General features: G+C 42.8%; 1 protein-coding gene across 1 annotated transcript in view; it reads right to left on the bottom strand.

The window, feature by feature from the left end:
- Lama1 (laminin subunit alpha 1) overlaps positions 1–26,315 on the bottom strand; it is an 85,476-nt gene that overhangs the window by 38,011 nt on the left and 21,150 nt on the right. Inside the window, exons 15-32 of the mRNA XM_090353541.1 lie at positions 25,580–25,690; positions 22,346–22,473; positions 20,209–20,295; positions 19,163–19,374; positions 17,522–17,628; positions 17,068–17,248; positions 15,885–16,021; positions 14,307–14,543; positions 13,294–13,437; positions 12,686–12,865; positions 10,774–10,959; positions 9,215–9,342; positions 7,914–8,034; positions 6,282–6,419; positions 4,218–4,339; positions 2,544–2,630; positions 1,925–2,118; positions 485–630 (exon numbers count right to left, since the gene is read on the bottom strand). Of these exons, the coding sequence (XP_090209667.1) occupies positions 485–630; positions 1,925–2,118; positions 2,544–2,630; positions 4,218–4,339; positions 6,282–6,419; positions 7,914–8,034; positions 9,215–9,342; positions 10,774–10,959; positions 12,686–12,865; positions 13,294–13,437; positions 14,307–14,543; positions 15,885–16,021; positions 17,068–17,248; positions 17,522–17,628; positions 19,163–19,374; positions 20,209–20,295; positions 22,346–22,473; positions 25,580–25,690 (2,646 nt within the window). The remainder of the gene's footprint in view (positions 1–484; positions 631–1,924; positions 2,119–2,543; positions 2,631–4,217; positions 4,340–6,281; positions 6,420–7,913; positions 8,035–9,214; positions 9,343–10,773; positions 10,960–12,685; positions 12,866–13,293; positions 13,438–14,306; positions 14,544–15,884; positions 16,022–17,067; positions 17,249–17,521; positions 17,629–19,162; positions 19,375–20,208; positions 20,296–22,345; positions 22,474–25,579; positions 25,691–26,315) is intronic.

Raw genomic sequence — 26,315 nt, 5'->3', positions numbered from 1 at the left:
AATTAGGAATATATCCTAGAGAATTAAAAAGAGTGAGGAAAGGGATAGTTTTGATCAGATACATTGTATTCCTAAACTGCTTTGTTAAATGGTAACTCCTTTGCACAATCACTTAAAGAGAATAAAAACTGAAAAAAATAGACACTGATTTCCTTTCTTTTCTTCATTTTGTGTGCTTACACTACAGCTTGAACTCAGGGTTTTACATTCTCACTTGCCTTATTTACTTAAGGCTGGCACTTTACTACTACAATATCTCTTTCCAGTTTTTTGCTGGTAAACTGGAGATAAGGAGCTGATGGACTGTTCTGCACGTGTGAGATGACCAGTGGCTCTGTCTCTGGTCAAGGCAAAGCTGGAAACTTCATAGGGATTATGGTGCATATGAGGCTCCTACATGGTTGGAAACAGGCTGATTCCTCTCATCTACCCTCCCCTCCCCAACACCCATACATGGTTCTGTCTTTTCACTCCCAGTTCCTACCTGGAAATGCCGAGTCTTGTTTTCCAAGTCTGACAACATTTCATAAGGAACCAGTGAGAAACTGTCAGTGAGGTTCTCAGACAGAATGGCTTCACTAACTTTATCCAAGTCATTCAGCAGTTCACCTACACACTCATCATCACAAGCTAGAGGAGAGAGAGAGAGAGAGAGAGAGAGAGAGAGAGAGAGAGAGAGAGAGAGAGAGAGAGAGAGAGAGAGAGGTGTTAAAGCTCAAGCAAAATCTAAGTTTACCCTGTGTCTCAAAACTGCACAAGCCAGCTGACTCAGAACCTAGGTGGGCAGAGAGCATGCTATGTCACCAAGGACCACAGCTCATCCTCACTCCAGCCTGGAGGGATGAAATGGCAGGCAGGGCTGAGCCACTAGTCTCAACTGATGACACAGAGACTCAGGTCTCAAACTGGTGTCCGTAGAGTAACACAGAAAGAAATACTGAACCTCAGATGTTACATGGTCCATCATACTTCACAACCTGTATGGCCCAGCTGCTCATTTTTAGCCAGGACCAAGTTCAAGAGCACATAGAAATCTTGCCAATCCCAGTTTTCTGTCATACATTTTAGTAGGTACTCTCTCAGAGAGCACAACTGCAGGACAGTGGAAAACGGGGTGCTTTTGTTTAGATCACAAAAAAGACAGCCCCAAAGCTCCCCATCCCTGATCCTCACATTCTTTCCTGAACTTCCCACAAACCCCTGGGAAAACATCCCGAGATGAATGTGGCTTGTACATGCTGATAACATATATTAGGACTTAGAAGAACAAGAACAAAAAGAACTGAGCTGCAGTGAAACTGGAGCAACGTCAAGGGCCACCTGACAGTAGAGCTTCCTCTTCCACACTGATGGACCCTGGGTTCTAGTCAAGAAAAAAAGTGACACAAATAAACTCTGAAGTCACAACTATGGTGCTGCTTTGGTTGCCAGGCATCTGAGGACCTCCCCCCACCCCAAGCTTCAGTCTGCAAATGCAGAGAATTCAGCAAGAGCAGGCTACACTCAGTAAAGATAACAAAAATAAGCCAGGCTCCAGCCACTCACATGTGTAATCCTAGCTATTTTGGGGGAGATTGTAGTTGAAAGCCAACCCAGGGAAGAAAGTCTGTGAGACTCTTATCTCCACTTAAGCAGCAAAATGCTAGAGAGATGCTATGGCGCAAGTGGTAGAGAGATAACCTTACAAGAAAAAGTCAAGTAAAAGCATGAGGACCTGAGTCCAAGTCCTATACCAGCACAGATAGATAAATGATGATAAAGACAGAGAGAACCAGCAAATAATCAATACAATATAAAATGAAAAATACAGTAAAACCTGTGTGGTTTACTGCTGACCCAATAGCACCAAATCACTCGTCTCCTCCCTGAGGCAGATGTTTGAGAGGGACACCTAGTTTTAAACATGCAGAGGAAGAACACCCACAAACACACTGGTTCTCCACCAGGACGTTCCTCGGCTCGCATTCCTCACATCGGAGCCCTGCTGCCCCGGGCTTGCAGACACACTGGCCAGATGTACGGTCACAGTCACTGTGAACGGAGCCTTGTGGGCTGCAGTCACACTTCTGACAGCTGCCACCCTGCACTTGAGGGTTGCCGTAGTGGCCTGTGGAGCATCTGTAGAAAGGAAGAGATTAGAGCAGTCAGTGGTAGTCAGCAAAGAAAGACACATCCTGTGGATCCTTTCTACTTAAGGAAATGGGAAGCATGAGTCCCCCTTGGGAGACCTGGCTTTGGAAAAATCCATGAAGAACACATCAATTCGCTGGGTTCCGGTGGCTCACGGCTATAATCCTAGCTACTCAGGTGGCTGAGATCTGAAGATCGTGGTTCAAAGCCAGCCTGGGCACAAAAGTCTGTGAGACTCTTAGCTCCAGTTAAGCACCAGAAAACTGGACGTGGCACTATGACTCAAGGGGGAGAACTCTAGCCTTGGGCTGTAGAGTTCAGGGACAGTGCCTAGGTCCAAAGTTCAAGCCCCACGCCCAATAAAAACATCAAAAGAAAACGAAGGGCAGACATCTTCAGGATTAGCTTCATACCTTTCACAGAACTGTCCTTCGTGGCCGGGGGCACAGGCATCACAGCGGAAGCCACCACCATCTTCCAACACACAGGTGGGACTGAAACTGGAAGAAAACATTCATTTCTCCTTCAATGAGCTTGAAATGCTTCTCATAGTACTTATTCATCACTTTGGGGAAAAGCCATACTCTATAAAAAATTAAACAACTACATCGATTATTAGTACTGAGCTCAAAAGACAACCATGATGTAAGGAATATTAGATCTCTATATACCTTTAGGTCTGTCAATTAGCAGGAAAGGAGCAAGAGGGGCCTTCCAGGTTTGACTACTCAGAAGCTGGTCGGCTTTATGAACTTAGACTTTCTGCTCATTCCTCTTTTATTCAAACCCTTCCACATTTTAAATTACCTGGGCGCCATCTAGAGGCTACCTTGAATACCTGCAAACTATTCAAGACCCTCTTTTGGGGTCTCCCAGATGCTGAACAGAATGTTGGGGCTTTTACAACCACTTTAGGTTTAATAATAAGGAAGAGGAAACAGTGACACATTTTTTGATGGGAAAAAAATGCAGCATCCAAACAGACCAGAAATGTGCAAAGTACTGGAGAACGATACGTTCAAAACTGACTATATAATTTAAAGTCTACTGAATATAGAAATGTCCAAAGTAGAAACTACAAGAAGTTCTCTTAGGAAGGAGGGAGAATTGTACATGGAGAAGTTTAATAGATTGTCTCAGTATGGAAAAATCGGTAGTGCACATAATGACTCATGTATTAAATACTTGTATCTTGAAATTTATTTATTTATTTATTTATTGGCCAGGGGGCTTGAACTCTGAGCCTGGGCGCTGTCCCTGAGCTCTTCAGTTTATGGCTACCACCCTACCCCTGGAGCCACAGCCCCACTTCCCATTTTCTAGTGCTTAATTGGAGATAAGAGTCTATCAGTCTTTAGTGCCTGGATTCGCTTTGAACCATGATCTTCAGATCTCAGCCTCCTGAGTAGCTAGGATTACAGGTGTGAGCCACCACACCCAGCTAAAATTTTTATTTTTTAACAGAAGATCCTTACTGAATAAAATGTAGAACATGAAAATAGATTTATGTACTAGGAAATAATATATCAAAAATAAAGCTGTCAAGCTGGGTGCAGTGGCTCACGCCTATAATCCTAGCTATTCAGGAGGCTGAGATCTGAGGTTCAAGGTTCAAAGCTAGCCCGGGCCCTAAGACAGTAAGACTCTCATCTCCAATTAATCACTACAAAAGGGGAAATGAGGCTGTGGCTCCAGGGGTAGGGTGGTAGCCATGAACTGAAGAGCTCGGGGACAGTGCCCAGGCCCAGAGTTCAAGCCCCATGACCAACCCTCCCCCCCCAAAAAAAAAGGAATTGTGCAAAGTAGCAAGGTAAACTATCCATTACAGTATTTCTTTGTGACTTACATAGAACCACGTTCCATGGATATAGAAATGCAATGTCATTCTTTTTTTTTTTTTTTAAAAGGTGAAAAGTACCAAGGTTCAAACTCAAGGCTTTGTACTTGCTCAGCTTGCTTGCTGGGCAAGCACTCTACCCCATGAACCCTGCCTCTAGCATGGGCTTTTGCTGATTCACTGGAGACAGCGTTTCCTGGATGTTTCTGCCCAGGCTGGCTTTGAAGCCAGCGTGCCTGGTTATACTCACCTGGCCGGGGGCTGGTAAGGACAGGCACATGGAGAACAGTCCTGTGTGGATCCGGTTACTTTCCCGTAGTACCCAGGGGCACACACATCACAGTGGTCGCCAGTTGTATTAGCACGGCAGTTCTGGAGCCAAGAGTTCAAAAGGAGAGGAAACAAAGGACAAAGGTTAGATATCACTCTTTTATTATTATTTATTTATTTATTTTTTGCCAGTCCTGGACCTTGAACTCAGAGCCTGGACACTGTCAAACTTTCTCAAATCTTGTGCTCTACTACTTGAGTCACAACACTACTTCCAGCTTTTTCACTGTGGATTGTACCAAAGAATAGAACCCAGAACTTTCTGCATGCTATGCAAGCACTCAACCTAGACCACACTCCTGGCCCCTAAACATTTTTCATATATGGTAACAGCGAAACATTACCTTGTTGCGTATCAGCTAATCAATCCTCCCTCCCTCCCTTCTTTCTTTCTTTTCTTTTCCTTCCTTCCATCCTTCCTTCCTTTCTTCCTTCCTTCCTCTCTTTTTCTTAAGCAAGGAGTATTTCTTCATTTTTAATTTTTAACCCTTGAAAGCTTTCCAGCTCAGGGTCCTTCATTCATGTAAGATTATGTTTATGTAATACAGCCTACAAAGTATTCAGTAAAACAGACCGGTTCTTAGTCTGAAGAGAAAAATAGCCTGAAAACACCCTTGAGAACCCTGAAAACAGCCAGTCCTTCCAGAACCTTAAAATTTGGTTCAAAAATACAGTGACCTACAAATGGTTCCAAACCTAGTTGAGGCTCAGTCAACATACGCAGGAATTTAATACATCAGAAGTAGACCAGTGGAGGATATAGGAAACAGGTAACGAGAAAAGCCTCATGGCCAGCACACCACCAACTGACTCGTGCAGTAATTACTATTGCATTGTGCAGAGTTCCACGTCTGTTGCTACCAAGATAGATAGAATGCCATCTTCAGCCAAAGCCCTTGGGCAAGCTTTTTTGCAGCCCTGGTGGTGAGGGATTCTATTGTAATCCTAGCCACTTACGAGGCTGAGATATGAGGATCGAGATTCAGAGCCAACTTGTAAAGAAAAGTCAGCGAGACTCTTATATCCCATTCACCATAAAAATAAAAAAAAAAAAAAAAGCTCAGCTGTGCTCAAGTGGTAGAGCCATGTGTTTATTTTACCTTGCATGATTATAATAGATTCCCAATGTATATTGAGGTCAGCAAAAGTAATGATGCATTTTTCACTGAGGAAATAATGTGGTCCATCCACCCCCCCAATGTCATCTGTGCACTGTTATCAAGGCATCCTTGATTGGAAGAGGAAGTTGGTTATGGTTGGTTGACCAATCTTGATGTAGGGAAAAATTAAAAAGGAGCAAATGTAGAGCAAAACGCAAATAATGTAGTTATTCCAGTTGAGTGTGTATGTGTGTGTTTGTGTGTGTTCAGTATTAGGCTTAAACTCAGGGCCTTGAGCTGTTGCTTAGCTTTTTACTCAAGGCTGATGCTATACCACTTGAGCCACAGCTCCACTTCTGGCTTTGTGCTGGTTAACTGAAAGTTAAGATCTGGTCTCAAAGATTTCTCGGCCTGGTCTACTTCCAAACTCTGACCCTCAGCTCCTCAGCCTCTTGAGTAGCTAGGATTATGGGCGTGAACCACTGGTGCCTGACAGAATGTGTAATTTTAAAAATGCAAGGAGAGAGCACTACGTCCCACAGAGAAATACATTTCCATAAGCATCCATTTATTTTAGACCTCCATATGAGTCTTCAAATCCCATGACTACAACTTTGTCATCTATTCTAGCCACGGCACCATAACTGCAAGTAATGATAAGAACTTTACCCTAATTCAGCTGATGCCTTTGATAAACAAACTCATAAAGGAAGTAAAATTTTGCAAAACAATTTCCACTGGTTATGTGTGACCATTTTTTTCTACAAGAGCCTTAATAAAGTTTAGTCTCTTGTTAAACCAAGGACCTGTGTATCTAGTAATGACTGCACAGCAGGCATTCGTCACTTAGGGTCTACAGGCCACACCCACAGAGACAAGCATACCAGACACTTCCCAGTTTCTGGGTCACAGGATTCACTATGGTTGTTGCAGCTGCAGGGCACACAGGGAGCAACCAGAAGGGAAGATCTTCTGCCACCATTTTCTGGAAGCTTTCCTCTGTAGTATCCGGGAGCACAGTCCTGAGGGCATGAAAAGGGACAAAATATGTTTATAAACTGGGTCAAGGGTTCGGATACATTTGACCAGGAATGATGTTTCAATGGCCAATGAGCATGTTGGAAGTTCAACATCAAGACCATGAAGGACATGCAAATGATATGCACATTGAAATCCTGAAAGAGACAAGTAGTTGGAAACACACACATGCACAAGCACATGGCCTAGAGTATGGAGTTTCCAGGGGAGGATTGCAATGATATAATTCCTTCACCAACTTAACTTACAGTTTTAACAAAAGGAAGAATACCAGGAAGCTGAGACATGTTTTTACTGGGAAGAGGTGAAGACAAAGGAAGGAGGACAGAATAATGGAGAGAGGAAAGATGGGTAAATACACTCATGGCACTCAATGGGCCTCTGTGAAAACCAAGCCCAGTTACTTGAGAGAATGTATGGGGTTGGGAGAGAAGGGAGAGAACCGTGGAAGGGAAGACACTGATCAAGATGCATTATACTCATAAACAGTCACGCTGAATTGAAACCCTTTAGTATGTCTACTGAGAGATAATATAAAATTAAAAAGATAAAATCAACAATATTTTTAAAAGACAATTAAAAAATGGAAAATGAAAAAAAAAATGATTCTGAGGGTATGAAGAAACTAGAAGAGTATGGAAGATTCTCCAAACCAGAAAATTGAAAGATAGGAACCAATGGTTTTTGTGTCTGGGACGCCCAAAAAATTGAATGCAAAAACTGCATGATAATTTGCATGCCTCTGTTCACAGCAATTGTTACAGCCAAAAGACAGAAACAACCCAAGTAACCACAGGAGGATAAATAAACAAATGAATCCATATAATAGAAGATTATTCAGCCTTGTAAAAGAAGATCATGATGGGTGCTGGTGGCTCACACCTGTAATCCTAGCTACTCAGGAGGCTGAGATCTGAGGATCACAGTTCAAAGCCAGCCCGGGCAGGAAAGCCCATAAGACTTTTTATCTCTAATAAATTACCAGAAAAGCTGGAAGTGGAGCTCTGGCTCAAGTACTAGAATGTCAGCTTTCAGCAAAAGAAGCTCAGGGACAGAGCCCTGAATTCAAAGCCACAGGACCAGCACAAAGAGAAAACAAAATAAAGTTCAATATAACATGGATAAACCTTGAGGGTATTTAGCAAAAAAAAAAAAAAAAAAGCCAGCTACAAAAGTACAAATGCTGGCTCATACCTGTAATCCTAGCTACTCAGGAAGCTGAGATCTGAGGGGGAATATGTATATCTATATGATAAATGTTACATAATATATTATATATAACAAAATGTTATAATATCTAATATATTATGCGTTATATAAAACATGAAGAAAACACATAATTTTAGAACAAAATTTTGCTCATAAATTAAAAAATGAAAACCAAGATACCCCCGGGTTTGGTTTCTCATTCAGAGTTGCTATAAATAAGCGATTTCAACTTGAAACCAGACATCAGAATTTTAATGAAGACTCCTTACCTGGCATGAGAATCCAGTGGTGCCAGGAGGACAGATGCAGCTCTCTAATCGAGAGGCTGTCTCCCCCACGAGGTGGACTTCTCCAGCCTTTCTACCCACCTCCAGCGAAATATTTGCGATTCTGTGCACAGGAAGCCAGAAGGAAACATTAGTGTTTGAAAAACATCTACAAACAGTGCAAGGGACACAACATTTGCATCTAGAATAAACCAGAGAATTCCAACCATCTCACTCACTTTTGCAAACACAACTCCCTGCAGTGTGAACAAGTCATACCTTAGGGACTGCACTCAGAGAGCAAGTTGCAACTAGAAATGATGTTAAAGGAGACACATATAAGAGGCCTCTTGAAGCACTGGATTGCTCAAGTAATAATGTCTTTCAATAATGCTTATTCAAAATACTAATCAGCTGGGTGCTGGTGGCTCACACCTACTAATACCAGCTACTCAGAAGGCTGAGATCCAAGGATCATGGTTCACAGCCAGTCTAGGCACTAAAGTCCAAAAGACTTTATCTCTAAATAACCACAGAAAAGCAAAAAGTGGGGGTGTGACCCAAGTGGTAAAGCATCAGCCTTGAGCAAAAACAAACAAAAAACCCCTCAAGGACAGCTTCCTGACCCTGAATTCTTTTTTTTTTTTTTTTTTTTTTTTGCCAGTCCTGGGCTAGAGCTCAGGGCCTGAGCACTGTCCTTGGACTTTCTCAAAGCTAGAGCTCTACCACTTGAGCCTCACCACCATTTCTGGCTTTTTTCTATGTATGTGGTACCGAGGAATCGAACCCAGGCCTTCAAAGTATGAACCCTGCAGCTTTTAAGAGTAGAAATGAACAACTTAAAAAAAAACAAAAACATTATGTTTTCACCTAAAATTCCTCCATGATGGATTTACATCTTATTTAGGTACATTAGTGGGTAGGTGAATAGCTTATAGCTCAAACATTCCATGCACAATGCTTCATGGTTTGGATTTGTTACTATAGTTGTCATCACTGTTATCACAGTTTGGATTTAGAAAGCCCTCGTACATTAAATACCCTAAGTCTAATTCCCAGTCTACAGCTATGGGAAGGATGCAAAAACTCGATGAGGTAGGGCCTCATTTCTCTTGGGTATTTTGTAATAGCATTTAAAAACTGTCCGGCACAGATATTAGTACTGAACAAAATATGGATAAGGATCAGACTACACTTCCTACATGTATTCATGAAGTAATGTATTCAGGGAGAAAGTGAGTCAAGTCCTGTCAAATCTATGTCTATCAGGGAAAAGGTTCAAAGCTCTAGAAGCTTCCAAGTACCTGCTTTGCTGTAGTCCATGCCCGTAGGATGCCTTGATGAGGATGTAGTCAACATTGCTGAGAACAGACATGAAGTCTGAGCGTGTGACAGGCTTTTCAGAAACGGAGTTAAAATATTTCCAGAAATTCTGTGGATGAGAAACACATTCAGTGAAGTTCTACATGAACATGGCCTTACAGGGAATGCAGTTATGTCATGAATGTCTTCAGAAATCACCTCTGACAAAAATCTGCATGTATAATAAATAGATATATGAAATCCAAGATAGTGCCAGCCACGGACTCAACATTCAATAAATACCTGCTGTAGAAGAGTCATTTTCAAAGTTCTCCAAAGGCTGAGGCATCTGGGCCAGACATTTATGCTAGCTGATGCTAGAGCACTGTGGGAAAGCCTTTGGGATGAAATTCCTACCAAATGCACATCCACATCCTTGTCCTGGGGGAGCTCATTCTAAAGCCTTTACTGGATGCTTGGAATCCCATACAGTACAAACCTCTACATGCTATGTATACATAAATACTGATAATTCAGTTAATTTAAAAACCAGGCCAATGAGAGATTGACAATAAGATGCAATAATGAAATAGAACAATTATAAATAATATTGTAATTAGCTGAGTGCTGGTGCCTTACTCCTCTATCCTAGCTACTCAGGAAGCAGAGATACAAAAGATCAAGGTTTGAGTCCAATCCAGGTACAAAACTCCACACGACTGTCTCCAATTAGCCAGGCAAAAAGCTGGCCTGAAAGCATGGTTCAAGTAGAGTAGCAGCCCTGAGCAAGGAAGCCAAGCAAGAAAAAGGACCTGAGTTCCAATCCTACTACTACCACACAAATAAGTAAATGTAATTAGGTACTTAAAACTACTAGTATACTTCTCTTGTTCTTTGGAGACATTTTCAGCCAGGTACAGTGGCTCAGGAGGCTGAGATTTGATGATCATGGTTCAAAGCCAGCCAGGGCACTAAAGAATATGAGACTCTTATATCCAATTAATCACTAGAAAAGGGGAAATGGGGCTTTGGCTCCAGGGGTAGGGTGGTAGCCTTGAGCTGAAGAGCTCAGAGACAGCACTCAGGCCCAGAGATCAAGCCCCATGACCCACAAAAAAAAAAAAAGAATAACTCCAATGACAGCTCCATCTGAAAACCCTGCCCTGGTACTAAATGTCTAGTGGGCAGGTATCATAGACAGCCTGAACATGCTGGACAAAGCAGTATCAAATCCAGGCACAGCTGAGAAAGAGTGGGATTTCCTCAGGCTGTTCAGAATGGTGCACAATGAATGATTTGTTCTCTACCGCGTATACCTGAGCTTCAGTTGACAGTGGATAGCTGAAACTACAGAAAGCAAAACCTCAATTAAGGGGGTTGGGGGGGTCTTCTGTGGACCTTTTTTGAGGATCAAAAACCTAACAGCATTTAGAAACCTTCCTAAAACCCACTAGGAGATGTATTCCAGGGTCTTCTTGTCCTCAGCAGGTCTGGGCTTTCGTGCCACAGATAGCCACACTCCCAGCTTGAAGGAGAGTATGTGGAAAGATGTTATGGTTACCTCGTGCATGGTCACTGCTCGCTCATGCCACACTCCATTCTCTGGGGCTGGCTCATCCATGAAGATGACATGCTTCCGGATCCGCCCCCCTTTGATGAGAACTTGAGGCTCATAGTTAGAGGTGCCCGTCCCAGAAGAAGAGTAGAAGGCCACACTGTACCGCAATTTGCCTCCGTAGGCCAGGAGCTAAACAAGTAATAAACTCTTGATTATTTCTCTGGGTACAGCCTTGGTTTAAAAGCAAGTCTATCACTGCAAGAAATGAGGATAGAAATACATCACTCACAATGGTACTCACTGAACATTATGTTGAAAATGAATTATACAACTTCAGTGTGAGATGACAGGGAAAAACTGGGAGAGAGTAAGGGAAGGGATGACATTGTCCAAAAAGACTTTAGAAATGGGAACCCCTCTATACATTGCCTTTATAATAAAAATTCAAATTATTAAAAAAATACATCACCCAGATACTTATAGGCAGAGACGTGAGGATTTTCAGTTCAAGGCTAGCCTGATCAGAAAAGTCACTGAGACTATATCCTTTAACAAACCAGGTACAGTAGTTCATACCTGTAATCCCACTTACATGGGAGACATAGAATCATGGTGTAAGACCGGCCCAGACAAAAGCATGAGATCCTACCCGAAAAGCAAACTAAAGCACAAGACCTGGGGATATGGCTCAAATGGTAGAGCATCTTGTCAGTCCTCGTGTGTGTGTGTGTGTGTGTGTGTGTGAAATGTGTGGTCTGGAATTTGCTTCCTTCTGATTCTACCTATTTATGATTTATTCTGTTCATCTAAGCTATAATTCTTCCTGATGATATCAACAGAGGTAAGCTCCAAAATAAATGAGTGGACCAAATTTTATCGTAAAGCTCCTTTTAGTTAAAAATCTTATGTATAACTGGTAGGCACCAGTGCCTTATGCCTGAAGACTGAGATCTGAGAATTACAGTTTGAAACCAGCCCAGGCAAAATGGTGTGGGAGACTCTTACCTCCAATTAAATACCAAAAAGCCCCAAATGGAGCTGTGACTCAAGTGGTAGAGCATCAATCTTAAGCCAAATATTCAGAGGTAGCATCCAGGCCCTGAGTCTAAGCTCCAGTATGACACAAAAAGGAAACAAAAATTACGTATAAAGTCTGGCACTGGAGGTAGTTCAAGTCCATAATCATAGCTACTCAAGAGACAGAGATCTGAGAACTGAGGCTCAAAGCCAGCCCAGGCAAGCAAGACCACATGATTCTTATCTCTAACTAGCAAAAAGCCAAAGGTGGAACAGTGGCTTCAGAGTACCAACCTTAAGTGATAGTGTCCAGGCCCTCAGTTGTAAGCCCTAGTACCACCACACCCTGAAATAATACAGATGTACATGCCTGTGTATGTGCGTGCACGTGTGCGCGTATGTGTGTGTGTGTGTGTGTGTGTGTTTCATGTGCAAATTTCAAACATCAGCTGAACAAGCACATTGTCTCTGATGTTTATTTTTTTTATTTTTTTTCCAGTCCTGGGCTTGAGCTCAGGGCCTGAGCACTGTCCTTGGACTTTCTCAAGGCTAGAGCTCTACCACTTGAGCCTCAGCACCACTTCCGGCTTTTTTTTTTCTATATGTGGTACCAAGGAATCGAACCCGGGTCTTCATGCATGCTAGGCAAGCACTCTAACCACTAGGCCAAACTCCCGGCCCTGTCTCTGATGTTTATTTAAATGAGAAACGAGTCAGTGCCTCTCACAACTCATTTATAGTAGCTTTCCTGACTTCAGGCACGTGAGTGATTTTTACCCACGTTGGGAACCCCCCACACAGAATTAAGGACAGGGAAACACAATCTACTGTGGCTTTCTGTGCTTGCAGTGGCCTCTGGGAAGGGGAGTGGGCGTGGTGAATGCCTGTGTGTGCTCACCTGGTCTCCTTGGAACTGCTGTGGCAGTCGCCAATAAAATGGCTCTGAGTGGACATGCTGACGAACCATCACGGCATCCAGCAAGATATCAGGGTCCTGGAAATGCACGCCCTTGGTCGTGCCCCATAGGTCACTCTGTGACACCACCCGCAGAAGAGGCTGATCGGAGGCCAGCGTGACCTGGTCACAGGAAGGAGAATGCACTTCTGGTTATGAATGATGCCCTGCATTGTCAGACATACCAATGTTTCCCAGGTATATTGCTTCAGGACTTTGCCCTGCACATTCACCACGTGGATTAAAATGCTTACTGCCTTTCAGGGCCAGGCTCTTACCACCCTAGAGCAAGGGACAATGACAGGAAGGAGACAGCAGAGTTCTTTCCCTTTTGACCTTTTTTGCAGGAAAACCTTTCAGAGATCAGCTTAGAGCCAGCTCCATTTGTTTCCCTGGACAGCCCAAGTGCAATGGGTCCATCTCCTAACCCAAATCAGACGTCTAGAATTCTTGATACCACCAAGGAAAATCCATGTCAGTCTTGACTGTCCCCTCCACGCCCACCTGACTCAGGAGGGAAAGCCAACATCTGAACTGCAGGTTTGACTCACTGGGGTCCTCACGTAGCCCTCCAACTCAGAGCAGAGCTGTGACAGCCCAAAGCAGAAGCAGGGGGTGCATCCCAGGGGGTCATCAATGTGCAGGCCAAACATGCCTGCTCCACATTCACTGCACTGGAGGCCGAAGACATTGTCCTGGCAGACAAGAGAGAAGGAACTCATAAATGGTAGGGAGTGGAGGTGGGACAGAGTGGAGGGGGGTGAGGGGATTCCCATACATTTAGAGATGAACTGAAAGAAAAGTAATTTAAGATCCCCAAACATCACTGCAATCACAATGTCCTGGGATCAAGCCCCTAATGAGATTCCCAAGCATGGCTAGTTGGCTGCATGGAATCCATCTACATGCCTTTGGAAATATTCCCTCAGGGGAATCTTCTGGGTTGGTCTCAACTCCACCTCAGATCCCTCAGGTGATCCTGAGGGCCAGTTGGTATGGAGGACCCCTGACCAGGTGATTGCTAAACCAGGGTCAGGTTGTAAAGATTACCAGGAGAACTGTATTTAAAAAAAAAAAAAAAAAAAAAAAAAAACCTGGCTTGCCAACTACCCAGAGACGGCTGCTTCTCTGCCTTTCATCATTCCCAGTCACACAGCGGCCTATTATTCACTGGGGGAAAGTCTCCGTCCATGCAAAGAAAGGACCACAGAAGTGGGGTCTGACTTCCTGGGGCTTAAAACCTAGCTACCTAGCGGGATGCTGATGATTCACGCCTGCAATCCAAGTTACTCAGGAGGCTGAGTTCTGAAGCCAACCTGGGCAGAAAAATCCATGAGACTCTTAGCTCTACTAAACTACCAAAAAAAGAAAGAAAAAACAAAGACAGAAGTGGAGTGGTCGCTCGCATGGTAGAATGCAGGCATTGTGCAAAAGAAACTCAGGGGCACTGTCCAGCCTGGACTGTCATCAAAAAAGAAAAAAGAGATCCTAGCTACTAACATCAGAACCTCCAACCCCAGTGTGACAAGGAGAGAATAAGTAAGCAGAGGATTGAGATAAATACCTTGCAGGTACAGGCACCTGTTGTCTCTGCACAGCTGCAGAGACCCTGTTCTGGGTCGCATGTGTCAGCCCGTGTGCCCCTCTGGTCGCAGTTACAGGAAACACAGTCAGGAAAGTCTCGGTAGCCCAAGGAACACTGGTCACAGTGTCGTCCACCAAACTCAGCCTTGCAGTGGCACTGGCCAGACAGCACATCGCACTGGGAACTGTTGGAGCCTTCATGGCTGCAATTGCATGCCTGAGAGGAGGGAGGGGGATAAATCTTGATTAAAAAAAGACAGTCTTCATGTCTACATCATGCACGCCTATTTGAATTCCATGAAAGCAGGAGATGAGGAGAAATGACACCAGTAAACAGAGCTTTCTCTCGGTACAACTTTATGGATTCACTTTGCCTATGTGCTAACAGGAAAAGGGGACCAAATTTTGGGACATCTGCCAGCTGCTTATCTCGTGTGTGTGTGTGTGTGTGTGTGTGTGTGTGTGTGTGTGTGTGTGTGTGTGTATTACTGGGGCTTGAACTCAGGGCCTCTTATTCTTCCTTGGCTTTTTGGCTCTAAGCTGGCACTCTAACCACTTGAGTCACAGCTCCACTTCTGAGACTCTCCACTTGGAGATGAGAGTCTTATGGACTTTTCTGCCTGGGTTAGCTTTGAACCATAATCCTCAGATCTTCTCATGTATAGCCAGGATTGCAAGCACAAGCCAGCAGTCCCCAGAAACATCTGTGCACCTTAGGTTCAGCTGAGCTCTGAGGAACAACTACAAAATAAAATCAAATTTCATAGGCCCAAATGTCTTAGCAAAATTATTTTAGAGGCCAAAGTTTTAATACACCAATAGTACCTGAATCTCATCCAAAAAAAAAAAAGACTCATGGGAAACCATAGTCCTTACAAATAATAATCTTCCTGGAAGGGGATTCATGACATTATCTTAGGAAGTAGTACCCACTGCAGGGCTAAAGGATACTAAAGAATGAAAGAAAAAAACAATTCCTGGTCAAAAATTTCACACCTATGTTCCTCAAAAAAACCCCAAACAAGATCTTTGAGAGGTATCATATCTTCCTTGTGTATTCCTACCAACGTAGTGAGTTCTGATTTATTTATAGCTCTATTCATTTTAGCTGGTTGGGGTCTCATTGTGTTACCTAGACTACCCCAGAACTCCTGGGGTCACCCGAACCTTCAGCCTCAGATTTCCCAAGTAGCTGCGACTATGGGTGTGTACCTGTATACCCAGCTGTACTGAGTTTTAAGTATAAACCACCATACAGGTAAAAGTCAAACAAATTGATAAAATGAAAGTTGTTGCAGGCTGCAGTGGCTCACGCCTGTAACCCTAGCTACTCAGGAGGCTGAGATCTGAGGGTCAAGGTTCAAAGCCAACCCAGGCACAAAAGGATCTGAGATTCCTATCTCTAAGTAACCTCTAGAAAATGGGAAGTGGGGCTTGACTCAAGGGGTAGGGTGGTGGCCTTGAGCTGAAGAGCTCAGGCCCAGAGTTCAAGCCCCATGAGCAATAAAAAAAAAAAAAACAAAGTTTGTTTATCTAAAAACATATTTGCAGTACCCACCTGGCATCCCCTCTCCAGGTCCTGGCCCCAGTACCCATCCTCGCACTCCTCGCATTTTGGACCCTGGGTATGAGGCGGGCACAGGCATTCTCCAGATTCAGGATCACAGTTATTGTGAGTATGAGGGCAGTCACAGGCTGAAACAAAGACGGGTGTCATTACAGCTTTGAATGCTTGAGGTGTTTAAAGGAAGAGAGCACTGATGTCACAAGTTATTTCCATTTTGTTTTAGTTCCCCCGGTAGACATCCTAATTCCCAAGATCCCCTTGTGTCTCCTAGAGGTGGCTGTTCTCTGTTTTCAGAGTTCTTCTTGGAATGGCCACCAACAGGAAGGAATGCAGAAAACATCAGGAGAGTTGATGGGTGGAGAAGAGAGATTGATAGTGTTCATTTTGTTATTGGTTGTAGGTTTGAACTCTGGGCCTGAGTACCGTCCCTGAGCTCTTCAGCTCAAGGCTAGTGCTCTACCACTTCAAGCCACAGGGCCACTTTTGGCTTTTCTGTGTATGTGGTACTGAGGAATTGAACTCAGGGCTTCATGCAAGCACTCTACCACTAGTCCACAGAACCAGCCCTAATAATATTCTTAAACATCTCTTCTATGCCAAATGCTGTGTTGAGGACCTCACACACCTCACAGTAGCCACTTAATAGAGATTATAGTAAGCCTTCCATCTTGCTGCTGAGCAAACTAAGGCTAGATCAAGTTTAGTCTACACTCACACAATTAGAAGGTGGTCGAGCCAGGACCCAGGCCTACGCATGTCTCTAAGAGGGATCAGAAACGGGGAAAGGTATGAAACTTTACAGGTAATGAAGAGAAAAGGTAACAAAATCTTCAGAAGTTAATCTAAAGTCGAGACACCAGCTGGTCATGGTGGCCTCTAAATTCTAGCTACGCAGGAGACTGAGATCCGAGGGATTGCAGTTCAATGCCAGCCCGAGCACTAAAGAACACAGGCACTAAGGAATTCGACACTCTTACCTCCAATTAATCATTAGAAAATGGGAAGTGGGGCTGTAGCTCAGGGATAGGGCAGTAGCCTTGAGCTGAAGAGCTTAGGGACAGTGCCCAGGCCCAGAGTTCAAACCCCATGACCCACCAAAAAAAGAAAAAAAAGGAGACACACAACACACCAAAATGTATGAGACAAGGAATAGTTAAGGAACTTAAGATCTTACGTGTACAGCGACCATCCTGGTACCCAAAGAAGCCATGGGAACACCTGTCACACTTTTTCCCAGCTACACCTGGTACACAGTGACATTGACCTTCATCTGTGCAGTCATCTGACGTAGAGCCCATCACACTACAGTTACAGGGCTGGCAGCCAAGCCCGGAGTCCAACCCATAATAGCCAGGCTACAGCACAAAAAGAGAAAAATCAGGTGAGCCATTATGCAGTCCAGAAAGTGCCTGTACACATTAAAAAGGTTCCCCCCAAAGCACACACAGGTTCTTTCACAGAATTATGAATATTTATGACTCCACTCTGCCTGCCCATTTGCAGCTGAATGCTTGCTCTATTTGAGAAGCAGGCAGACCCAGTGAAAGCCATGAACATTGAACCCCAACCAAGGTGTCACACCTCACCACAAATGCCTTCAGTGCATGTACCAATCAGTAGGTGCTTACCAGGCACTGGTCACACTGCTGTCCAGTCACGTGAGATTTGCAGTCACACAGTCCAGTGTCAAGGTTGCACACACCAGAAAGGGAGCCGTTTTCATGGCAGTCACAGGCTAGGCACACATGACAGTCAGTGTCACTTCTGGTGTAGTTACAGTATGATCCTCTAATTCCCAAAGGAAAACTTTAAAACTCAATGTACAAAGTCACACATGAAGATATATCACATATAACAATACGTTAGAACACTTTAATGGAAAATGTTATATGGTATATTATGTCACATGTCAATAAAACTTTAAAGTACACTGTATAACCTTACAGATAAAATACAAATACCTATGTGTTTAATTATATAATTATATGTAATATTGATACACCATACTTATACAGTATATTTACTCTGTAAATACATGTAAACATATGGATAGATATTATATAGTCTTAAAATACTATTAAATATTCTATGTTGTATGTTTGTAAGATACTAGATAGAGTATATTAGTTTGCGGCATAATACAAGATATATAGTATATAATATATAAGCTTAAAGTACCACAGACTCTATCTAAATACCATATACTACTTGCTATATATTTAACATATAATATTCTATACAAATGTAGAATATCAATTTTGTGATACAAATATAGCATATTACATATACTATATAATGCTCATTCATTTACGGTTTGATATATAACAAGTCTATATAGTATACACATATATAATTATATGTTTTAATTTAAATAAAATTTGCTATTACCTAATGAGTAAACCAAATTAAGGTTGATGAAAGAAACTATCATAGAAAAAAACAAGCTGTTAACATAATGGTAGATGATACTAGTAAAGCTTTTAAGACAATAATTCACTAAATTGACAAATTTCATGAATACCATGAAATTTCTTAGCTTATCTATAAATGTTTATCAGCAAATTTCTATTAAAACCATACTATGTACTTGCTGGTTAAACATGTCATTTGAAATATGATGTAAAATCAATGTTAATAAATTCTTTATTAGCCACTCAGGAGGCTGAAATCTTAGGACTGTAGTGCAAAGCAAGCCTGAACAGGAACTGGAGCTGTGGCTCAAGTGGTAGAGCACTAGCCTCGAGCACAAAAGTTTAGGGATAACACCCAGGTCCTAAGTTCAAGTCCCAGGATGGACACACACACACACACACACACACCAAAACCAGTGCTATGGCTTTGGTACTATCACTCTAGAAAGCAGTTTGAAGTTTCCTCAGAAAACTAAACATAAAACTACCCCATGATCCAACAGTACCAATTCTTGGCCCTTTATCTAAAAGAATGCAAATAAGGATAGAAAAAGCTACTTGTACAACCATGTTCATTACTGGACTAGTCGCCATAGCCCATAGCAAAGGATCAAATGCCTTTCAATGGATGAATGGATCAAGAAAATGTGTACATATGTATACACCAGTGGAATTTTACTTATTCATTAGGAAAAATGATATTACATTATTTGATTTTAACTCAACAAACCACTGCATGGCGCATGGAGTGATTGGATCAGCATTAAGTAAGAAATATTCAACAGACAGTTGCCCTCACAGGCTGAGCCCAGTAGCACAGGTTAAGTAGATGGATGGAGATTCCCATCATGCACTCACCACGACAATTTTTGGCAGTCACAGCATCTCCATAGAACCCATCGGCACACCTTTCACAGTGGGCGCCATCTGTGTTTCCCAAACACTTCAGACACTCCCCAGTGACTGAGTCACAGTGACCAGCCTCCGAGGGGTCTACATTGCCGTTGCAGTCACATGGCACACAGGTTTCCCCAGGCACCGTTGGGTTTCCATAGTAACCGTCTGCACATCTAGATCAGAGACAGAAGGCAAGATGCAAATAATGCAGTTATTCATGACACGATCCCCACTCTTTCCAGGGACTCTCTGGGGATGCCTAGTAAATCAGACTATCTCTTGTCCATATGACTCACTGTGGAAAACATGTGACTTCACGTTCAGGCAGTCACAGATCTTCACCTGCTGTGATGACTACTAGAGTAGGTGAAAATGAGGCCTACATCCAATAGACATGCACTCATCTCTACGACCCAGTCTAACCAACTCCAGCACTCAATGGCACTCGGCACTCAATAAGCTAAGCCAGAACTGGGAACTTAGACATAAACAAGGGAAAAACGCAACACTGGCTTTCAAGGCAGAAGAAGGCGATTAAATAAAGTCATCTATCACTTTTTCTATGAACCAGAGCAAGAGACACAAATGTGTGAGCTGGAATTGCTATGGGCTCCTCACTGATTCCACCTATGCACAATTCAAACTTAAGTGAGCCTAGGAGACAGACTGTTGTTCTCACAATCTCCAGCCAGTTTTATCCTTCATTCCTTTCCATGGACATATTGCTTTTTCTCTATGACTCCATGAAATAATAATAATATAAAAAAAACAGCCCAAAACTTCAAAACCATACTTCACTACATACTTAGAAACAATTCTATTATTACACTTTATACAACATCTACACTTTATATCTATATCAAATGATCACACTGTGGCTATCAGATGAGGGTATTTGTTATGAGTCAGTAATAGTTTAAAACACTTTAAATAAGCACACAGAATTCATAAGAAATTAAAAAATAATGATGGTGCCTCTTTTGAAGTCAGTAGGAGGTACAGGGTACCTTTCACACCAAGGTCCAGAGTAGCCTGGGGCACACTGGTCACAGACCATTTCATCTTCATCAGAGAGGTGGCAGGTGGGGCTGAAACTGTGAAAATATGAGAAATGAGTGCAATTTCTAGTGGATGGTGTCAGTGTCTAAATACTGACACCACTTCCTTTCTATTACAGTCCCATTCCTACAGACCTCCAATGTGTTCTCAGCCCTGAGTCCAGAACCAGCCCTCTGCACGCATCCCTTCCCGTGAACCTCCTATTGCTGTCTCCTTCTTGGTCATTCCACCCACAGTGCACTTGCTTCTCCCTTCTGCCTCTGCCTTAGTTCATGGATATCCCAGATGTCTAGCTCATCCTTTGTTTCCTGCAGGAAACCTGCCTGGGGCTCTGTGTTCCTCTGTGTTCTGGCTTCCCAGAAACTGGCTTTTCCTTCTCTTCAGAGCCTGGCCCATGTACTGGCACGGAGATGCTCTCTCAGATTCAATACAATTATGTTCAGGGGCTCTGACACCTCTCACAGAATCCTGTTGCTCAATGAATTGCCTGCAGAGCCTATTTGTGAGTCTTGGTGAGGCCTGTGTGGGACAGCTGACAGCTGATAGTGCACCACCATTTCATTGCAGTTAACCTTGTTGGTCTCTGAGTGTGGCCCCCAGTTCAATGGGTTAAAAGATTGTTCCCCAGTGGAGCCATGTTGAGAAGTAGTAGGATCTTTAACAGGTAAGATCACCTGAGAGGTGATTAGGACTCTGCAGGGGTGACTGCCTTTGGACAGGATTTAGGGGGGTGGCTCCCATGCACCCTGAGCAGCTTTTCACGACAGTCAATACACAAGTGTGAGACTCATGCTAGACTCTCCTGTGTCATCAATAGTGTCCCTCATCCTACAACTAGGATGTCATCCACTAGGAAGTACTCTGCAGAACTTCCAGAATGGTGTACTGAATACATCTACTTTCTTCCTAAGTTACCCAGTTTCAGGTATTTCACTATAGCAACAAGTGTGTGTGTGTGTGTGTGTGTGTGTGTGTGTGTGTGTGTGTGTGTGTGTGTGTGATGGAGCTTGAACTCGGCCTCGGAACTGTCCCTGAGTTCTTCAGCTCAAGGCTACCACCCCTACCCTTGAGCCAAGCCCCACTTCCTTTTCTAGAGGTTAATTAGAGTCTCGGGTCCTTTTGTGCCTGGGCTGGCTTTGAACCTTGATCCTCAGATCTCAGCCTCCTGAGTAGCTAGGATTACAGGCATGAGCTACTACGCCTGGCCTAAGGCATCTTATTATAAACTGAAGCTGTTTAATAAAAAGCCCTGTAGGGAACTTATTGGGAATAAGTGAAGGAAGAATAGTAATGGTCAGACCAGTGAGAACAAAGAGGGTTTCAAACCACTGGCCTTGGGATGTACATGTCCCAGCTGACATACAAGGCCTTTCTCAGTATCTCTTCGTGCCTCCCCTCCTGCTTTCTATCTCAGGCCATTTGCAGCTCCTCATATTGAATGTGTGTCTCATGCTGCCATGCCCTAGTGCCCATAATTCGTCTTTCTTAGAGTGCCTTCTGTGCTGACTATCCAATCCCTTGCTCAGAAGCATCCTTGAACTCCTCCATTGCTGCTGCCTGGTGGACCCACCTCCACAGTCCTGATGGCTCTACGGACGTGGTTCTCTTTTCTTTGTGCTGGTTCTAGGGTTTAAACTCAGGGCATAGGCACTGTCCCTGAACTTGTCTGCTCACAGTTAGCACTCTACCACTTGAGCCACAGATCCTCTTCTAGCTTTTGTCTTGTTTATTGGAGATCAGAGCCTCATGGATTCTTTCCTGCCCAGACTGGCTTTGATCCATGATCTTTAGACCTGGGCCTCCTGAGTGGCTAGGATTATAGCAGTGAGCCTGGGCCCTCAAACCACAACTTCCCAATCTCACCCTCTCCAAATGCAGGGATTATAACTTCCCAAAATCACCCGGCCAACATGCTGGGATTACAGGGCAAAACAACTGTACTGGGCCATCAAATGTATTTAAAGAAGCTAATCCCCAACCCTCCATCTCTGATTCTAATTGGTTACTGCTAAACAAGTTTCACACACAGCTCTGGAAATATCTGAACACATCTCAGCCAGAAGCTGGTGGAAGTGGAAGGCTTACTTGTTGGAGGCTGTGGCGAGAGGGCAGGCACAAGGCTGGCAGTCCTCAGGGGTCCCTCTTGAAGGAACCCCATAGAAGCCGGGCAGGCACTGCTCACACTGGTATCCGGTGGTGTTGTGTGCACAAGCCTTTATGCATAAAAGAAGGAATTAGCTCAGGTTTCCTTAAAGGATTTTCAGATTCACCTGTAACAACCTGAAGTCCATGTTTGAGATAAAAACAAATGCAGAGGAAAAAAAAATTGCAACAAATTCCTAGCTCCAAGTTATAGGAGGAAAGACTATTTGTAACTTACATAAATGAAAGATCTACTCTGACCAATGCAAACTAACTGGCAAACACTTGTCTATCAAAGAATCAATTAGAAAAGGAAGCAAAATGGACCAAATCATTGGTGTCCAGCAGGAAAAAAAGCAGCAGGTGTGGGATTTAAAATACATAAAAACTGGGCACTAATGGCTCACATCTATAATCCTAGCTACTGAGGGAGCCCAAAATCTGAAGATTCTAATTTGAAGCCATCCCACATAGCCAAATCCACAAGACTCTAATCTTCAGTTAGTCAGAAAAAAATTTTGAAGTAAAAAAGTCAAGTAAAAGGAGAACAGCCTGAGTTCAAGACCCAGTTCCATTAAAAAAAGAAAAATATATATATATAAAGAGCTCAATGAAAGACTGAGTCAGTAGGAGTGCTTGAACCTTTGCTGGCAGACTGAGAGCAAAATTTAAGCATCTGCACAAAGGCTCTGTACAGCTTACGAAAAGGAAGAACTCAACACTTGTAAGTGAAGTTACAATAAACAGGTTGATGGTGAGCCCACATTTTCATACTCCTTTAAGTTCTTATCTAAATGTTCATTGTCTCCTTCCTCCTGACCACTCAAGAATAATAGTTCATTTTTCCAAAAGCAAAAGCAGTAACTTGAAAGTGGAATAATCTTTCAGACCACAGCATATCTGAATAAGCCAGGACCTCTTACCAAGAATACTTACCTACTTCCCAACTGTACAAAGTACATTCCCCGGACTACAAGAAAGAATGGAGTTGTCACAAGAGAGGAGGCCAAGGAGGTAAGGCTACAAAATGTGTAATAAGGCCCCCGGTTTGGTACCAGAGGAAAGGGGACAGAACAAGAAATTCAGGGAATGAAGTATATGGCTTGTTGAATCTTTGGTAACTCCACTCCAGTTATATACAATTCTGGCTTCAGATGATGCTCATATTCCACCGAAGGGATCTCCATATAATGCATGTAACTCTTCTCCAAGTCTCAAAACTCTTTCCACAAAACTCTTGAAGCTCTAAAAGTTACTTACTGTATATAGTGATTTAAGGACATTTGTTTCTATGAATGCTATATATATTATATATGTGCCTCTCATGTACTGTGAGGGTATTTAATGCGTAATTAGTACATTTACCATGATACTTAGTCCATACTTAACGTATTTGGTAGGTACTTCTGCATGGAAGGATAAGAAATCTATGCATCCAGACTAGCCCTGACTAAAGCCATAAGCAGTTGGTCTCTGGCTTGCATATCACCCAGAAACACTGGCCTGGAAGACTGGACTAGCAAAATTAACTGGAAAGGGAGAAAACTAAAAATAAATAAAAAGCCTCCTTAGTCTCTGGGACCAAGTCACCCACTTGCAAACCAGCACGCAGGTAAGCTCTGAAGCAGAAAGAGAAGCAGAGAACCAGAGCTCATATCCAGAAGAGAGAAAGGACAGAGAACAAGTCAAATTCTACTTAAAAAAGAAAAGAAGACTAGGCTCCTAAGAGAGTAAACAAGCTACAGTTCAGATCTTCTCTGTGGTTTGGTAATTAATTTTCCCTACTCTGTGACTCCATCAATCTTCTTTCCAAAGAACCAGTCTGGGGAATAGGGTATAGCCTATTAGCATCACTCTATCTCTGAGGAGAAAATCCATTAGAACCCAGAGGGTGGCCTAGCTACAAGGCAAAAAGGCCCTGCAAGAATTCCTGACTTACATTCTTAACTATAAAGCATTATAGAATTTGTGTAACTTGTGATTGCTCTGTAATATAATTTGTAAAATAATAACACTTTCATTTAAAAAATCTGATTCTTGATAGTTCATCAGCATATCACTTTTTCCTTATAATACTGGCTAATAATTTCCTTAGTGTCTTAATGATTTAAAAAATAGGAATAATACATATCCTTCTATTTCAGGTAGAGCTTCCCGTGGGATGAGAATTTTTCTACTTGGAAGTATTCAAGAATATGTAATGTTGTATCTTGGGAATGAAACCTAAGTCTAACTAATTTATGCTTCATATATAACTTACACACACAGCCAAAAGGTAATGTTATATAGAAAATTTAGTCTGCTTATGTTCTGTCACATTTTCACATATGGCCAGATGTGGTCTTATGTCATTGCTCAAAATAGTTCAGACTTAGGAGAATTGCAGATTTCAGATTTCTAGATTATAGATGTTCAACTTGTTCCACTAAATCAATTTTTTTTCCAAAAACTGTTAGACTAGCTGGGCACTGGTGGCTCACGCCTATAATCTTAGCTACTCAGGAAGCTGAGATCAGAGGATCACAGTTCAAAGCCAGGCCAGGCACTAAAGTCCATGAGACTCCCATCTCCAATAAACCACTAGAAAGCCAGAAGTGGCACTAGAGAGCCAGAAGTGGCTCTGTGACTCGAGTGATAGGGCCATAGACTTGAGCAGAAGAGCTCAGGGATAGTGCTCAGGCACAGAGTTCAAGTCCCACAACCAAGAGGGGGGAAAAGTCTTCAAATATGTGCTTATCAAGCTTGAAGCTCAACATTTAAAACTAGCATTGAAAAACAGGTGAAGGGAGGAATTATTAAAGAAAAAGCAGCCATTTTTTAAAAATACATGAACTAGAATCTATAAATTTCTGACAAAATCTGGGCTGTCCTGTGAGGAAGTGGTGTGCGTGTGTGTGTGTGTGTGTGTTGGAGCTCAAGGCACTTGGCTTTTTTGCTCAAGGTTGGAACTCTACCACTTGAGCCAAACCGTTACAACTCTTGTTTTCCTAGTTCACTGGAAATAAGTATATCATGGATTTTTCTGCCCAGGCTGGCTTTGAATCACGATCCTTAGATTTTAGCCTCCTGATTAGCTAGGATTACAGGTCAGAGCCACTGGAAGTGACAGTTACACCATGGACAGATCTGAGTTGAGCAGTTGAGCAGGGGGTGGGGAGATTTCAGCACCAAACTTACTAAGCAAACTCCATGAATGTCACATTCGGATGCATGGCCATGGCATTCGCAGGGCTGACAGATTCCTCCGAAGAGTATTCCATCCACGCGATAGTAGCCGGGGAGACAGGTCTGCAAGAGAAGTGCCCAGTCTGTGTTATGAACATGGCTTCTTTTACCTATGCAAAACATCTTCATTCCAATGCATCTGAGAAGCAAGCAGCTAAACTGTACATGAACAGAGAACTATTTCTTGTGTGTGTGTGTGTGTGTGTGTGTGTGTGTGTGTGTGTGTCACAGGGCTTAAAAAAAGGGCCTGGGCTTGGCTTTGTTTTTTCTATTTTTTTCAAAATGAATTGATATATCATTTACATGTCATAAAAGTCACCCAGTCTAGCTGCAAGACAATAATTTTCAATGAACTTACTGAGCTAGGCAGCTATCTGGGTATCATAATCCACTTTCTGATATCATTTTTAAGGGTAGAAATACAAAGAAATTTAATGTCTCTGCCATGGGTCAACAATTTAGTGACACCCACGGCAACACTGCTACATCAGCAGTGATGTAAGTTCTTCTAGCTGGCCTTTCCAATAACATTTCTTCTAGCTGGCCTTTCTAATAACATTCAGTTCTTTTTTAAAAAATGTTTCAAGTGAATTTTTTGCCCTTTTACTTATGGTTTATTAAAGGTTACTATCAAACAATGGATGTGTTCAGGGCAGGCCCGGGGCATCTGTTTAATTAAGCAGAGATT

Source organism: Megascapheus bottae, chromosome 19 (genome assembly GCF_031878675.1).
Source record: "Megascapheus bottae isolate mThoBot1 chromosome 19, mThoBot2.hap1, whole genome shotgun sequence".
In the NCBI taxonomy this organism is placed as follows: domain Eukaryota; kingdom Metazoa; phylum Chordata; class Mammalia; order Rodentia; family Geomyidae; genus Megascapheus; species Megascapheus bottae.
The sequence above is the reverse complement of the archived record's forward strand: the minus strand, read 5'-3'. Positions and strand labels throughout refer to the sequence as shown.